This window comes from Phocoena phocoena, chromosome 16 (genome assembly GCF_963924675.1).
Source record: "Phocoena phocoena chromosome 16, mPhoPho1.1, whole genome shotgun sequence".
NCBI classification, from domain to species: domain Eukaryota; kingdom Metazoa; phylum Chordata; class Mammalia; order Artiodactyla; family Phocoenidae; genus Phocoena; species Phocoena phocoena.
The window spans coordinates 15,843,408-15,860,631 of record NC_089234.1 but is presented as its reverse complement, the minus strand read 5'-3'; the positions used below and the strand labels follow the sequence as shown (position 1 = coordinate 15,860,631).

Sequence of the window (17,224 nt, the reverse complement as noted above, 5' to 3'; positions counted from 1 at the left end):
TGCTTTCTTAGAGCATCTGAATTATAACTTCCTACTCCTGGGACGATGCTGGCAAACGCTGAGAGATTTTAGGGACTGAATCCTTATCCACGCAGGGGACACGAGACCTTTAAGAGGCAAGGAGGTGGCCTGATGAGACATCCCAAAATACATCAACCCCAAATAGCATCAACCAAAATGCGACTTCCAAAAATAACCCCACCAGGCCTGTCTGTGGTCCTGGCTGGGAGGAAGGAGGGGTGGGACGGGACCAAGGCTTATACTGGCCCCCTTCCTGGGAGCTGGCCACTCCATCAGCGGTAGACCCGTACCTTTGTCTTGGGACTCGGCATCCTGTTGCCTGTGGACCGTCACTTTGTTCATATAAATGTACTCCTCATCAGAACCTGCAGAAGTAGGACGGAAGACACAGGCTTCATGTGATTTCATGAAGGGAAAGGGACTCTAGAGAGAAAGGATGTCCCCTCCACCCCTCAGAGACATTGTCATCAGCCTGGATTCCAGTAAAAGCATACAACATTTTGAGTTGATTGAAAGAGTCCATTGTAGAAAGAGCTGACAGATTTCCAAAAAAAGAAATACCAAATTGCTGACTGTTAGTTTTCTAGCCTGGGGGGAGGGGAGGGGAGGGAAGGGAAGGGGAGGGTACAGAAGGATAGCTTTGGGAATAAAAGGCTTAAGTGGAAAAGCACCCATACCTTAAAGATCTGCCTCATATTCCACCAAGCAGAGATTTCTCTGGGTTTCCTAGCATTTTGTTTAAATTGTAAAACATTTCCTATCAGTCATTCTCACCCTAGTCTGAATTACATTCATGGGCTAATCAGAGTGAGGTCTATATAAGATAGGTCATATTCAGGACCTGGAAGTTTAGCTCCCAGGCCTCTAGGTGGGGTGCCACTGTGGGGGCCTGAGCTCTGGGTTTGGAGTGGGGAGTGTGCTGGGATTTGGACCTGCAGGACCAGCAGCTACCTGCTCTACCTGCAGTGCACAGCCCTTCCCCTCCTTTAAAAACATTTCTGTACAGGCTGTCACCTTCCCCGTGCATGTCTAGGCAGAGAAAGGCCTGGACCCTTTCTTCAGAAGCCTGCAGAGGAGACTGATCTGAGTGTTTCTCCTCCTAGAAATCCTCCTGCATTTCTTTGTGCCTCTTAATTTGCATTTCCTAGAAACTTGCGGCTGATAAATTCCAGTGGCTGGAGATGGTGCTACAGAGCCACGGAGCCCAATTCAAACCCCTGGCGAAGGAGGCAGTTCAGCGCCAGCCAGTTCCACACCACAGACCGCCTAGACTCCAGCCAGCAGGCCTGCGTCAACAGAGCCCTGAGAACCCAGAGGAACAGGAGGAGGATACGGCTGGATGGATCTTCCTCCATCAGCCCGTGGGATTGCCACCCTGGTGCCCAGCCCTACCAGAACCGGTCAGCAACGTCACCCCTATACCAAGGGCCGCAGCAGCTTATCAGAGGGAACTACAAGGTCTAAACGTAGTTATCCACAACTTGCATACCTCCACTGAGGGGCTGGGTCTGTACCTCCTCCAGAGCATGACACAGGATTAAAGCACTCTGCAGGGGGAAGCAGGAGACAGGGTAGGGGATGGGGGGCGGGGGGCCTCGGCCAAGCTCTGCCATTAACAGTAATTCTGAGCAAAACAGCTAACCTGTGTGCCTTGGTTCTCTTGCCTGCATAGTATGGAAAATAATTGTGATGAAATATTGCCTAATTCTACCTAACTGAAATTTTCAAATGTACAAAACACAAACGTTAGGGAATTTGAAAAAGTAAGGTAACCTTGTAACTAACAAAGATTAAAAATGACAGCCTAGGGCTTCCCTGGTGGCGCAGTGGTTGAGAGTCCGCCTGCCGATGCAGGGGACGCAGGTTCGTGCCCCGGTCCAGGAGGATCCCACATGCCGCGGAGCGGCTGGGCCCGTGAGCCATGGCCGCTGAGCCTGCGCGTCCAGAGTCTGTGCTCCGCAACAGGAGAGGCCACAACGGCGAGAGGCCCATGTACCGCAAAAAAAAAAAACCCCCCCCCCAAAAAAAAAAACAAACTCACTGAACTGACTCCTGAAGATCTGTGTACTCGACTGGATACAAAATCTAGCTCAATTAAGAAGCCTAAAACATGGGAAATAACTCAAAGGCTCAATAATAGGAAAATGGTGAAAGAAACCATGGCACATCAACATAGGTAACAGCAGGTCACCTTTAAGAGTAAATGGATTACCGGCACAACCATTTTGGAAGTGATCTTGGAGGATAATTTAATTTTAAGTGTTCATATTCCGTAACCCAACATTTCCGCTGCCAGAAATCTATCTTGAAGATAAACTCCAGCATGTAAACAAAATTTTATTTGAGGGTGTTTACTGCAATATTATATGAGTTTTTTTTTTTTTTTTTAAAGAACAAAACTTAAATACCCACTAATAGGGGGCTGGTTGAACATTACTGTTCATCCATCGATGGACACTACCCACCTGTGAAAAATAACAAAGTAGCTCTATGTCTGCTGTTTACAAAGATATCCAAAAACTACAGTTAAAGGATCGTGTTTCAGAAAAGCAAAAAAAAAAAAGAAAGAAAGAAAGAAAAAGTATGCAAACTGTCAACATAGGGAAATGTGCACAGGCAGCAATTCTAAATGTAAAAATAATGCAAAGCAGAGTACAGAGGCAAACCACAGCTACATGAAAATATCCCGATGACAGGATAAAGATCAAAAAAGGAAGTGAAGGAATGTGAATAGTGTTTAATGTTCATTTCACATTCTTTTCTTTTTTCATACTGTTAACTAAGCCCACACTCCCGTACAAAAGAAAAGGCAAGATATTGTTATTGTTTTAACTGTTAGACTCTGAGCAGGTGCTTCCCCCACAAGACGGTGATTTGTAAATTGCAGAGAAAGCTGGCACTGGCCGTGTCATGAGGCTGCGTCTCCCTCCTTGGACACTCTGCAGGCCATCCTTGACTAGGTGTTGATTCTCAGTGTTGCTAATCCACTACCATCCAGTTGGTAAGTAAGAGGATCCCAGGACCATCTGCAATCCTGTGAACTTGGCCCTGGAAAGAGAAGCCTGATGAGCTGTCCCAGGTCTGGGAGGGAGCAGCCTCGGGTTGGAGAATTTCCATTATTGTCTCATTCATTTTCAGAAATGCACTGAGCACCAGCCCTGTACTAGGTGCTGGGCATACAGCAGAGAACAAAACAGACATTGTCTCTGCCGTTGTGAACCCACAAGATTGGGGGCGAGGGAGCGAGGGGGAGAGGGGGCAGACCCAGATGGGGTAGTCGCACAGGTATGTGGGAAATGACAGCAGCTACAGGTACTGTGGAAAGGAGAGCTCATCGTGCTTTGAGCAAGTGTGTGGATCCTGGGGGAACGACCCTTATCTGAAGAGGGTGGTGGCAAGGGGTAGGGAGGAGGGGCCCGGACCCTCTTACTACAGCTGCATAGACTGAACGTTTGAAGCATTTCCCATCACAGGGGCAGCCCTGAAATGTTCCCAGAGTCTCTGAGCAGGGTACTGGGGGGCCCACAAGGTTAAGACAGGAAAAAATATCGGGCCCCCAATAAACAGACCTCAATCCATGTCTTGACCTTACCACCTAGACAAAAGGCAAAGAGAGTGGAAAATTCAGTAATATACTGAAGATCAGAAAATGGAAAATTCCATTTGAAAAGTGCAAACACACACACACACACACACACACACACACACACTCATGCTCTGCCCCAAATGTGTTGAAGTAAACAACAGCTCAGCCAGTGGAGACCACAGCCTATCTTGAAATGATCATCCTCCCGCCACCTGTAAGTCCCGTCAGGCTGAGTTAATTTTCTGGAAGATACACAGTGAGGCAGGCATGGGAAGCTGAGAGAAAACGACCAACGCGTTCAATTTAAGGGGCTTTGGATTCTATCCCGTGCAGCACGATTAACCTGGTACAGACTCATCCGGACCGTGGAGAGGGGAGGGGAGCGTAATGGTTAGGTCTGCTGGCCCAGGCCCAAGCCTGGGCTCTGCCACGCATGGCCATGTGCCTAAAGTAACTTTCCAAACCTCAGTTCCCTTGTTGGTAAGATGGGGACAGCAACTCCCTCGTTGCCGTGGGACGGGGTCAGATGACATAATCCAAGTCATTTCATTCGTTAAGCACCGGGCTGGGAAATGGTAAGAGCCCAGAAAGTGTGAGCTGCTGTTATAACCACTCTGCCATCCGAGAGGGTGCAAAGAGGACCAGAGGGGAAGTTCGAAAACAGTGGCTATTCATCCGTGGGCACTGACCTGGAGAACAGAAGTGACAGCCAAAGGCCTCGGTACGGCTATGCACATTTTATCGGTGGTCCGGGTGTGCTCTGGGGGCAATTCACACCGGGGGGGCCCCCCCGACCTGTTCTCAGCAGCTCCTGCAACCCTAAAAGCTGCAGAGACCAAGGGTGGGGAAAGCCTGACTTTATGAGAGCAGAACATACACACATCAAAGGTGAAACAGAGGTCACCCTACAGGAAACCACACTAGACCACAAAGGGGACCCCACACCGGGAGCTCTGATGGAGTGGTGAGAACCAAGAACCAGAGGTCAGACGCCATCACAGGGGCGTTTCTCAATTCCCAACAAAGGTGTTCTTTATCATTAAACATTCTCAGGTTGGAGCACGCCTAAATGGCCTGGGAGTGTGCTCTTTAAAGAATTCCACGGATGAGTCCTTCTGTGGAGTGATTCATCCCTCTGTAACTTACCTGCTTTGTAATGGGGATTTCCCATCTGCTCATCCCACCTTTGAAGTGCTACTGACCAGCACTCAAGGCAGGTCAGCAGATGCTCACTACAAAGCTAGGAGGCGCCTGTAGAGCTCAAAGGCAATGAAGGGGCTGCCGGAAAACCCCTCTGATGAAAGGCTAAGGGAGCCAGATTATGCCGACAGAAGAGAAGGCTGCCGGGCATATAGCAACATGCTTCAGCTTTATGACTTCTCTGATATTCAGACAATAGGAGCTAATTCCACAGGGAACAAAAAAAAAAAGGGGAAAAGGGACTTTGAAATGTAGCCCAGTGGACGCAGGCTGGATGTCATGGAGGAGTCCCTGACTGTGATGGCCAAAGAAGGTGCACTTCCCTCCCTGGCAAGGATCTGGGCTATTCCTACTGTGAGACAGATGGATTAGATGTCCTCTTACTGTCCCTTACTGTCCCCAAAATATCACTTTCGGGGCTTCCCTGGTGGCGCAGTGGTTGAGAGTCTGCCTGCCGATGCAGGGGACACGGGTTCGTGCCCTGGTCTGGGAAGATCCCACGTGCCACAGCAGTGAGCAAAAAAAAAAAAAAAATATCACTTTCAATTCTCAAACATCCGATATAAAAATAAACTCGACTAAACTGTTATGACTTCACAAGAAGGTGTTTCTTTAAAAAAAAACACACCTGGGCTACCCTGGTGGCGCAGTGGTTGAGAGTCCGCCTGCCGATGCAGGGGACACGGGTTCGTGCCCCGGCCTGGGAGGATCCCACATGTCGCGGAGCGGCTGGGCCCGTGAGCCATGGCCGCTGAGCCTGCGCGTCCGGAGCCTGTGCTCCGCAACGGGAGAGGCCACAACAGTGAGAGGCCTGCATACCGCAAAAAAAAAAAAAACAACAAAAAAAACCCACACCTGTGCTAGAAATGAAACCGTATGTCCACTGAAGACTTGTACAAGGCTGTTCAAAGCAGCCTTATTATTCATATTAGCGCAAATCTGCAAACAACCCAAATGTCCATCAACAGTGAATGGATGAGCAGATTGCAGTATATTCGCAGAAGGGAATACCATTCAGCTATAAAAGGAACTACTGATACAGTCCACAGCATGGAGTGACAGGGGCCAGACCCAAAGCACAAACCACCCAATTCCATTTACAGGAAGCTCCAGAACGGGCAACGCTAATCAATGGTGGTAGAAATCTGAAAAATGGTTGCCTTGGGGTGGGGCTAGGGAGGAATTCTTGCCCTGGGAAGGGGCAAGAGCGAATTTTCTGAGATGATAGAGATGTTCTACGTCTTAGTTTGGGTGGTAGGTGCACAGGTGCATACAGCTGTCAAAACTCACTGAACTGGGCTTCCCTGGTGGTGCAGGGGTTGAGAGTCCGCCTGCCGATGCAGGGGACGCGGGTTCGTGCCCTGGTCCAGGAGGATCCCACATGCCGCGGAGCGGCTGGGCCCGTGAGCCATGGCTGCTGGGCCTGCGCATCCGGAGCCTGTGCTCCGCAACGGGAGAGGCCACAACGGCAAGAGACCCACGTACCGCAAAAAAAAGAAACAAAAAAAAAACCCCCCAAAAAAACTCCTGAAGATCTGTGTACTCCACTGGATACAAAATCTAGCTCAATTAAGAAGACAGAAAATCAATGAACTCACAGTTCTGTGATTTACAAAGTCTTAAAACAATGTTTTCCTGTTTTCCCTTGGGCTGTATGACACTGGGCAAGTTATTTACACTCTCCAGGCCTGAGTCTCCTCATCCGTAATAACAGCACCAACCCCACAGGGGTGTCTTGAAGATAAAGCCCGAGCAATGCATGTGCAGGCGGGACGTGCTCAATTAAGCACTAGCTATGATTACACCACTTTATTATCCCTTCTCTACTTTCAACCATAAGGAAAAGTGCTCTTCGTGGGCTACTGTGTTGAGTGTTCTGAAACTCCGGGGGCTGCCATACACGTCCCGTCACTCTTGCCCTATAGTTACGGGCTGAACTGTGTTCCCCTCAAAATGCATGAATTAAGTCCTAACCCTGAATACCTCAGAATGTGACTGTATTTGGAGAAAGTGTCTTTAAAGACATAATTAACATTAAATGAGGCCACTGGGGCAGGCCCTGATCCAGTATGAATGGTGTCCTTATAGGAAGAGGAAATTTGGACACCGCCATTCACACAGAGGAAAGATGGTGTAAAGACCCAGGGAGAAGGGGACCATCTACATGCCAAGGAGAGAGGCCTCAGAAGGAACCAATCCTGATTTTTAGCCTCCAGAACTGTGACAAAGTGCGTTTCTGTTGTTCAACCCAGGCTGTGGGGTGTCATTATGGCAGCTCTAACACACGTACAACCATCGTCCTGCTTCCACGGGGACCTCTTTACTAAGGCCCCGGCCACACTCACTGCTGCTTTTGGTGTAAAGCCGGAGGAGCTCGGCCAGGCCACTCTTCTTCACCACAGCTGTGCTGCTCAGGTTCTCTTGGTCAAGAATCCTGAGGAAGTCATCCAGCTCTGTCAGCAGCTGCTCCAGGGCTAGAGACAGAAAACAGAAGAATCCCTTATAGCAGCTGCCTTCTCTCCAAAGGCCCAGCTCAGACACACCTCCAATCCCACAACATCCCATGACGGACCCTCCGGTCTTGAGGGGAGGGGTCCAGGGTGAGGCCCAGCCAATAGGTGCAATTCCCAGTGCCAGCGTCGCTGGGGAGAGGCAATCAGGCCCTTGGCTTCGAGATGGACAACCTCGGCCAAAGCTGCGGGGCTACCATTTGCTGGAGTGACAGTGGCCAAGGTGGTCCAATCAAGTCTATCAGGCTGTGAGAATCTGGAAACAGGATTTTATCCCTAATAAAGGTCAATCAAAGCAGCTCAGTGTCTGGGGAACTTGAACACAGATCAGACCCGCAACCGTCAAAAGAAATGCTGTGGTTGACCCAGTTGTTAATCCTTTCCCCAAGCATGGGGAAACACAGAGTCACTTCAGGGAGATGAAACAGTGATTACTCTGTCCCCGCAAGAATATGGACAACCTATCAAAAGCCACACTTGGACAAACGAAACCTTTCCCTGAGATTCTTCAGTGACTGAGCCACTTCAGTTGCCACTAGGCCAGCGTCACTCCCAAGCTGGTTAAGGGCTGTGGTGCCTCGGATCTGGTTGTCAAATACGCCTCTCTCAAGGGCCACTGTTACAGAAGCACTGGCCAATTCCTCGCTGGAAGTACACTGCAGAAACATCAGTGCAGCGGGCAGCAGTCTAGGTGCAGGGCCTTCCCCGTTACTGTTGTTGTTCTTATTGTTAATGACCTAAATCTCTATTAAGAACAGGTTGCGGCATTCCCTGCTGGGGTCCTCACCTCAGCGCTCCCTGCCCAGCTGGCTCTCCAGAACGTGCTCGTCAATGGCAGCAGCTCCTTGAGGGTCTAAACAATGCTTTCCAACCCTGGCTGCATTGGAATCACGTGGAGAGATTTTAAAACTCCTGATGTCTAAGCCGCACCCAGACTGATGATATCAGGATCTCTGGGAGTGAGACCCAGGAGTTATTAGGTCTTAAACCTCCTCAGGTGATTCCAATATGCAGCCAGCGCTGAGAAGCATGGGTCTAAATGTAACGCTAGGGGCCACAACTGAGGCCCCTCCTTCCAAGACAGCCGCCAAGACGCCCAGAGCCGCCCTCCACCACCTGCTGCTGGAACTCTGAGCGGTCATACCATCTCTCCAAGCTCATTCCCTCATCTGTAAAGTGGAGAAGACTGTGTGGGCCCTGCCCATCTCACAAGGTTGGTGTAAAAGACAAAATCTGTGAAGCTCTTCACAGCCATGCTTGTGAAATGCTATGCTAACCACACAAAGAGCTTTGTCATCATCGTCTCCTCCCATCCTGTGACATCATTAGTCATTTCTTACTCTCCACCAGTAGCATTCGTCTCTAAGCTCCTCTTCAGAGAAAACCCAAAACCTTGCATTGTAACATTCCCTACCCCACCATGTAAGGGAGAGGAAGGAAAGGAAGGTCACCTCCTCGGAGCAGCCCTCCCTGACCACCTTCTCCATACTAGATATTTCTTATCATTTGCTAACTCGGCATCTATCTCCTGCTTTCATAGCCCTAATCACAACTTACTAGCAATATGAATATACAATATTTTTTGAATACACAGTATTTTTTAAATAAGATTTAAAAATGAACAATATCAACAATGAATAACAGTTTTATTTATTTGCTCATTTTTAGTGTGTATTTTTGTCTTTCTCATCCTGGTCTAGTCTGTTAGCTCAGTGAGAGTCAGAACCACACCTGTCTTGCATCTTTGGCACCTCACGCTGTTATAAGCGTTGAATGAATGTTTATGGAAATAATGAATAAATGAATGAAGTTATCAGGTACCTACCAGCTCACAAGAACTCTAGGAGGTAAGCAACATTATGCCTATTTTGCAGATGTGGACCTGGTGGCCCAGAGAAGACCCATAACGGCCCATATGGCCCATGACAGAGAGCTAGGTTTGCCGCCTGACTCCAAGGCTGAGCTCTTGGCAACACCCCACCTGATGCCTCCATGTAGGGCCTTCTTCCAGCATCCCCCAAAGGCCTGGCGCCCCAGAACTGAACCAGAGCCCCTGACTATCCCCTAACCCCCTCATTATAGAAGCCCTTATACTCCCCTGGTTCTAAGGGAGAGCCCAGCGTCCTATTTCTGTTCAAACACCCCCTTGGCTCTCAGTGGGGTAGTAGCCTCTGACTCCATTCCTGAAAAACCAAACTCCCTGGAATGAATATTGCCACTGACCGGGAGAGAGTTGGAGGAAGGGAACGGGGAATGAGGATGCTTATTTCGGAAGAGAGCAGTGATAACAGTACCAGCGCATGTGACTGTCAGGTCAAACAGCCTGCTGGCTCAGATGAGTGGGTGCCGCCTGTCGTAGGTCAGAGCGCTCTCCCCCTGCAGAGAGAAACAGCAGAGAAACCGCCTCTCTCCCTTTTCAGTGTCCTGGTAAAGGATGAAGAATCAAGCGGGTCCCACAGAAGTCCACGTGTCACTTCCCCTCTGGCTTGTCAAAAGCCAAGTGAAGGTAAAAGACACCTTCACATAGCCAGCGGCCCAAATGCTGCATGTGGTACGTGTTGGCCCGTGTGCCTAGAGGTAGGACGGAAGATGCCCTCATCTCTGCCCGAGAAGAGATGAGCAGATGGTTAAGTGATAGCCAAGGAGAGGCAAGAAAGAAGCCACATTAGGTAGTTCTGCTTGGGAAAGAGCCATGGACCAACAGCAGAGTCTCCTGCCCCGTCCTTGGGTATTGAGAAGAACACCCCAGGGAATCTCCAAGAGGCCAGCGGCTTCTGCCCAGTTTACTTAAAATTGATTAAACTCTTAACACAGTGAATTTTGAAAGAGCACCAGCAAAAGCCCCCAGAGCCCACCGAATCAGCATCCGGCGAGACCCCACAGTGTGCCCAGCACTCAGCTGGGCCCTCAGCCTCAACTTACTGGGAAACTGGAAAGGAGACCTGGATGGCGTGGCTCCTGCCTTTTGCAGGCTTGTTGGCGGGACAAGACGAGCACAGGTGAAGTGATTAACAGACCAGGGCGCACCACAAAAGAGTCAAGAGTCTCGCAGCTGATATGAGACGATAGGTTTAAGGCTGGAAGGTTTCTGGGAAGAGGCCCTCGTAGAGTAAGGCCTTAGGTTGTTTTTTGTTTGGTTTTGTTTGATTTTGAACAGTTATTCATGAGTTTCCAGTTGGCTGCAGAAACTCAACAGGCTGAAAGCAATGAGCTTAAAGAAGTCAAACTGGGGGACTGCCCTGGTGGCGCAGTGGTTAAGAATCCGCCTGCCAATGCAGGGGACACGGGTTCGAGCCCTGGTCCAGGAAGATCCCACATGCCACGGAGCAACTAAGCCCGTGTGCCACAACTACTGAGCCTGCGCTCTAGAGTCCGCGAGCCACAACTACTGAGCCCGTGTGCCACAACTACTGAAGCCCACGCGCCTAGAGCCCGTGCTCCGCGACAAGAGAAGCCACCGCAATGAGAAGCCCGCGCACCGCAACGAAGAGTAGCCCCCGCACGCCACAACTAGAGAAAAGCCTGCACACAGCAACGAAGACCCAACGCAGCCAAAAATAAATAAGTACAATTAAAAAAAAAAAAGAAACAAGTGAATTAAAATGAGACACTAGAAAAAAAAAAAAGAAGTCAAACTGGGGAGAAACAAAGGATAAATGACCCTGAGGCTTGAACTCAGCTACAGTGGATAAGGAAAGTGAAAGGGCCTTGCAAAACAACTAGGATCTCAAGCTGCATTTTTCCTGACCTTCTGAACTCCACTGAGCTGTAACTGCTGCTACCCCTGCTAACAAAGAAAAAACACGAGAACTTTAAGTGTCTCTTGTTTCCACATCCTCAGCTATTCCCAAAAGCTGCCTGATTCCTGGAAAACAGCCTTGTTTATTTTTATGTGAGCAGATACATACCAAGCCAAAGGATGAAAAGCATCAATGCCTGGCTCTGGGGAGACAAAGGTGACCCTGATGGGGTCCCTTGCACTTCCAGGAGCCCCATGCCTGGAAATAGGGCACCAGTGAATACACAGGAGAGAAGTGATCAAGGGACAACTCCAAGGATCAGGAATGCACCGAGGAAAGAGACAAACTTCGGGGTTATCAGGGAGAGGAATTTATAAGCTGGCCATTGCGGATGAATAGGAGCTCACCAGGAAGAGGCAGAGGCATTTCAGGAAAAGGGAATGATGCTCAGAAGAAGACTCAGATGCTGAAAGCACACGGGGTGTCTGAGAAACCACGAGTAGCTCTGTGTATCAGGGCACCCAGAGCATGGGGGCAGGGTGGGTGGGCCACGAAGGAGAGAAAGTGGGCTCTGCGGCCAGAAGTGCAGACTTAGATCCTGTGGGCAGATCATAAGGGCTTTATTTGCTTTGCTAGGGAGTTCGTGCCTCACCCTGCAGGGCTTCTGGGCAATGCAGTGGAGGAGGCCATGCTATGCTGCTATTCAAGCAGGCTAGCTCTGCCAGCTGTGGGGAGGACGGTGGAAGGGGACCAGGGGACAGGAAGGGGAGGCAGGGAGGCCAGTGAGACGACTGCATTAGCTCAGCTGAGGAAGATGAGGGTGTCACCCAATCACAGCGGCTGGGGCCATGCAGGGCGCTGCACCCCACCACCTCCAATTCTCCCGAGCACTCTGCAAGTGCACAGTGGGGGGAATGGGCTCTTGAGCCTGGATTACAACCTAACTCTGTCGCATCTGCCGTTAACAGCGGCACTGGGGTTCAAGTCCAACTGTGAACAAGTCCAAGTACTTGCTGTCTGCCGACCGCCCTGGGGAAGTCAGAGAGGTTGACCCCGATCATGGCCTCTGCTTCCCAAGGTAGCAGGGGATGGGATGGAGGGGTTGGACTTGAGACACGTGACAGGTAGCAGCCATGGGCCATTAGATGTGGAGACTGTAAGAGAAGATGCCCACGGGTGGCTGAGAGCTGCGGAATACCGTCAGACACACAGGCCTGAGGACACTGCAGTTAACTGGGCATCTGTGCTCCCTGCTGCTGGGGAACTGATGGGCTAGGCCGATGGGAAAGATGGGAAGAGGGGGAGTGCTGAGGAAGCAGATACCCTCCTTTTCCTCTAAAACAGCTGAGTCAGGTGAAGGGTACGCACCAGGGTTGAAGAAACGCAGGACCGGGAAGCAGAGGGAGTCACGAAACCCAGAGGTCATTTCCCTTCCTCTCTGGATCCACATCATCCTTCAAGCTCCGTCCAGGCCCCGACTCCACAGAGCCACACCCATGACCGAGGACACTCAGCTCTCTTGCCAGCTCTTCCCTAGATCCCTCACTGTCAAAGTCAGCTGTTCTCAGTTGTCTCAGTCTGTGCCAGGTCTGTATTCTGGGCTAGGCCTGAGCCCTTTCTGGACAAGGGTCAGCCTTCGTAGGTTTGGGCCTCTGACAAGGCGCTAAGCACATCAGAGGTCAGTGATGCTCCTGCCATCATACCCCCTGGGGTCTGGCTACAGGTTCCCCCGCTAGCCCAAAGGACAGCGTCCCTGTGAAAACTCTCGTAACCCGACAAGAAATAAAGTGAAGCAGCTACTGTCTTCTTCTGGAAAAATGAAGCTCCTCTCTGGATGGATTTCAGTTAGCGCAAGCAGGTATTCACGTAGGCCTTTCATCAAAGCCAAGTGGCGCGAAGCAAACTTTGGGAAAGCAGGGGAAACCGAGAGCTCAGGCTCTTGGGAATAATAAAAGCATGGCCCCAACTTGCGCCAACCCTGGTGACATTTTAAAGCCCTTAGAGCTCGGAGGGACGGGCCATCCCTGGGAGGAATGTGGCCATTTCACTGAGGCTCTGGAACGCACTTGTCCCAATTCCCTTCCCCCATCACCCCCACATTGCTCATTTTGGTCTCTTCCTCAACCTCCAGCGGAGGGAGGGGAAAATAAGTGTGCTGTTCATCGTGGAAACTGTAGGCCCTTGTGCAGGCTTTCCATCCTGGCTCTGTTAAAGTTCAGAGTTGTCTGCTCACGGGCTGACAAATCATCAATAAGATTCTTGTTCAGGACTTGCAAGGCCCACGCAGAGCTGGACGGGTCAACTGCTCGATTCATCGCCCTCGGCCCCGGCAAAGCTCTGCCTCCAGATGACCTCCTCCCCCAGTTTTTCTCATCCTGAGGCAGTCCTGCTTTTTGGTCACTAGGTTCCCAACCATAAACGTCTTCCCAACATGCAAAAAAAGCTGCTTCTCGTGATTCCCCTGCTGTTTTACACACACAGTTTTGTTTATTCAGCTGCGTTTGCTGAAGACCCATGATTGAGGGTGATTTTCCTTCCAAACGTGAAACTAAGCAGACCTGTTCTTTTAAGTATAAAGACACGCATCCCCCTCCCTGCCCCAACGGGGTTCCGAACACTGAGCCCAGGGCATATTATTTGCATGAACCCGACTGCTGGGCACCAACCAAAGTTATGAAGCTGGTGAAAGTTTCTGCGACATGCAACAGCATCAGGTGGGTTGCAATGAGGAGCAGAAAATGCCAGTAGATTCATCCTGGTCATAGAGAACCGTCAAGTTCTCGAGAACGAGCTTTTGGAAAACATGCCCCTTTACTCCACCTAAAAGGAGACCTCCCCCCACTTTTAGGAGGCCCAATCCCCCTTTCTCTAAAAGTGCCAAATGCCAAGTCAGCCTTTACCAAGTACCCGATGTACCGATGGGTACGTGCCAGGCAGGTTGGCAGGAAGTGGGTCTTTCTTTTTTTATGGCGGTAATACACACATAACTTCACATTAATTTACCACTTTGGCCACTTTAAAGCTTACAGCTCAGTGTTACAATGCCACGCAACCATCACCACCGCTACCTAGTTCCAGAACTTTTTCATCACCTGAAACATAAACTCATTAGGTTGTCGCTCTCCATTCTTTCCTCCCCCAGATTTGTGGCAAGCACAAATCTGCTTTCTGACTCTGTAGGTTTGCCGATTCTGAATATTTCATGTAAATGGAATCATATAATATGTAGCCTTTTGAGCCTGGCTTCTTTCACGATGCACCATGATTTCAAGGTTCATACATGCCGTAGCATGTATGGTGTTTCATTCCTTCTTATGGCTGAATAATGTTCCCTTGTATGGATATACCACATTCTGTTTGTCCCTTCATCATTAATGAGGAAGTGGGTTTTTTTAAACAAAAATAATTTTTAATTGGGCTATAACTTACATACAGCAACATCCTCTGTTTTTACTGTATAAAAATCTAGTGTTTTGACCAACACACTCAGCTGTGGCAACTACCACCACAATCAAGATACAGAACAATTCCATCACCCAAAAAGTTCCTTTGTGCCCTTCTGCAGGTGACCCCTTCTCCACTCCCAGGCCCTGGCACCCTGCAGAACCTCTGGAGTCTGGCTCCTTTTACTGAACATAAGGCATTTGAGATTCATCCATTGTTGTTACATGTATGAGAAGTTTGTTCCTTTTGACTGCTGTGTAGTATTCCATCCTACGGCTGGAGGAGGCCCATATGTCTCCATATATTAAGAGGTCTCTGCTGGGTGCTTCTGCACAGACACAGCAGGTTCCTGTGTCCTCACCCCAGTTTCTCATGCTTTTGAAGGCACCCTCCTGCTGACTTTCAAGGGCACTCCTGCTTTCAGGACACCGAATGGAAGACCACTCAGGGCCATGCATACAAAAGATAAAGTGGTGCCTCTCAGCAAAGGCTGCCTATTGGATTAACTGGGGACTTAAAAAAAATTCCTGATGCCTGGGTCCACCCCCAGAGCTCCTGCTGTAATTGCTCTGGGTGTGGTCTGGTCCTCAGGAGTTTTCAAAGCTTCCCAGGTGATTCTACTCTGCAGTCAAGGTGATGAACCACAGAGATAAAGGTGTGATGATTGCTTCATGAGAAGTCTTTTTACTTTACAAAATTACTTATGAGTTCTTAAAAATCAAGTTTCCACAGTGCTGCTACATAACTCGATTCTGACTCCACACGGAGAACTTTTTAAGTTCACGCTTGTCATATCCAGTCAGATACATTTGAAAATACCTTTCTTTTCCTCCTAACATCTTTTCCCTTCTGGACAGTGAGGGTGTGGAAGGCAAGAACCAAGATGCCTCTGTGTTTACACATCACTGAACTCAGTTCCCTGTCCTGCTTAAACAAGTGGGAACTCTTATCACTGGTAATCCGCACCCCAAAGATTTGCAGGCTACTCCTCCGGTGGGCTGTCATTGATCCCGCCTGCCTGGACCTCAGGAGACTGAGCCAGAAACGTAAATAACTTTCTCCAGGATAAATACTCCAGGAGTTTTTCTTTATTTCCATCTCCAAGAAATGGCGAGGGGGGGAGGGCTGTGCTCCATTTACCAGCGCTGTGACTGCGCTTCTCCCTGCTGAGTCTGACCTTCAAGGTCAGTCTGTCATCATTTTTGCAAGATCTGCTTTTTCTCACCTATCTTGGAGTCTCATCACTTAAAACACATCCCCAAGAAGAGGCCGCCCTCTGCATTCCCAGATCATCTGTGCGGGCTTGAAGAGATGGGACAGACGCTTTGCTGTGGCTTGCACTACTGGAAAAACAACTCAAGTTGCTCACTGGTGACCTCTCAGATGGAACAAACCTCCCCAAGAGCAGAATTCCAACCCCAGCTATGAAGCCAACTGGAACCAGAGCCGCTCAGATAGGGCCCCTCAGAAATTTCACATACTAACCACCAAAGACATCAAACCAAGCACAGAGAGGAAGAGAGGCCAGGCGCCTGCCAAGGGCCACTTCTTCTCTGCCTCAGCCTGCCCAGAAGCACCACCTGTCCATCCAGTCCAACAGCACGGGGACTATCACTTGGTGATTCTCCCATCTTTATTTTCTATTTGTCCCATGAACGCAAGTCCTTGGTCCCTAGTTAAGTTGAAGGTTCTGTGTAGGTAGGGACCACACCTTCCGGTTTGGTTTCCCCCACTGTGCTTAAACAGTGCTTTGCTCTAAAGTCAGTGCTTGGAAAACATCTGCTGAGCATAAGGCTTCCATACTCACACTCACACACGCACACACACACACACACAGACACAGACACACACACGGCCTAAGGAAGGCTTCTCCTGAACTGTCTTGTAGTAAAAGGATTACAAGACAGGCCAGGGGCGACAGACCACAGTTCAGGTCCCCACAGCTAACAGCTCTGGAAGGACCATCCAGAGACAGCCCCCAGCAGCGGACATATCTCACACCTGGGCAGCACTCTGGTGGGAGAACTTACTCAAGGGTGCAGTGGGAGGGGCATGGAGGTTCCCCTGGAGACCAGGAACCCAGGGCCAAAGGAGTTCGACCCCCAGGGCACTCCAGCAGTTCAAGGGGCGCAGGAGGGCCGGAGCGAGGCACCCCAGGTTCTAGCAGCCACCAGGGTCCAGGCCAGACAAAGAGGCTTTGGGGCCCAGGGGGCCTTTGTCCCCGGGCTCAGTTAGGACATTCCTTAAATGCAATCTGCCAGAAGAGTGGCTTCATTCAGACTCAGTTATGCGGGTGGGAGGCGCAGAGGTTCAGCTGGGTGGCTCCCCGCATGGCAAGTCCCACAGCAGCTGGCACAAACCATTTCAGTCTCTGAACAAGAGGCTGTCAGGGGTCACTCAAGTTCACTTTGGAAGTTTGGGAAGTACTGTGTCTAACAGAAAAAAAAAAAGAAGGCTGGAAAATAACAGTGGTTATCTCTCGGTGGAGGGGTTCTGGGAAATTTTTCATTCCTGCTTTACACCCTCCCCTTTTCCTCAACACAAAAGAGCAGCGAGTTATTCCATGAAGAGAAGACACTGCTGAGGGGCTGGTATGCTTTCGGTTTTGGCTGCAAATTTAGGTTTGTCCTTATTCACTTGCTATTTGTATTAGACAAAAAGGACACAAACTAAAAATGTATGGAAAGAAAACATAATCACTGTCCTATTCGGATTTCCTGTTT

General features: G+C 49.8%; 1 protein-coding gene across 13 annotated transcripts in view; it reads right to left on the bottom strand.

Moving 5' to 3' along the window:
• The window catches only part of AFAP1L2 (actin filament associated protein 1 like 2), a 98,477-nt gene that overhangs the window by 31,191 nt on the left and 50,062 nt on the right, over positions 1–17,224 (bottom strand). For 9 of the 13 annotated variants that reach the window (XM_065894810.1, XM_065894812.1, XM_065894811.1 and 6 more), the window contains exons 1-2: positions 7,153–7,276; positions 312–386 (exon numbers count right to left, since the gene is read on the bottom strand). In XM_065894810.1, the coding sequence (XP_065750882.1) occupies positions 312–363 (52 nt within the window). In that variant the 5' untranslated portion in view covers positions 364–386; positions 7,153–7,276. Of the gene's footprint in view, positions 1–311; positions 387–7,152; positions 7,286–17,224 lie in introns of those variants that run through there. The other 4 variants (XM_065894816.1, XM_065894815.1, XM_065894817.1 and 1 more) reach the window with 2 other exon arrangements.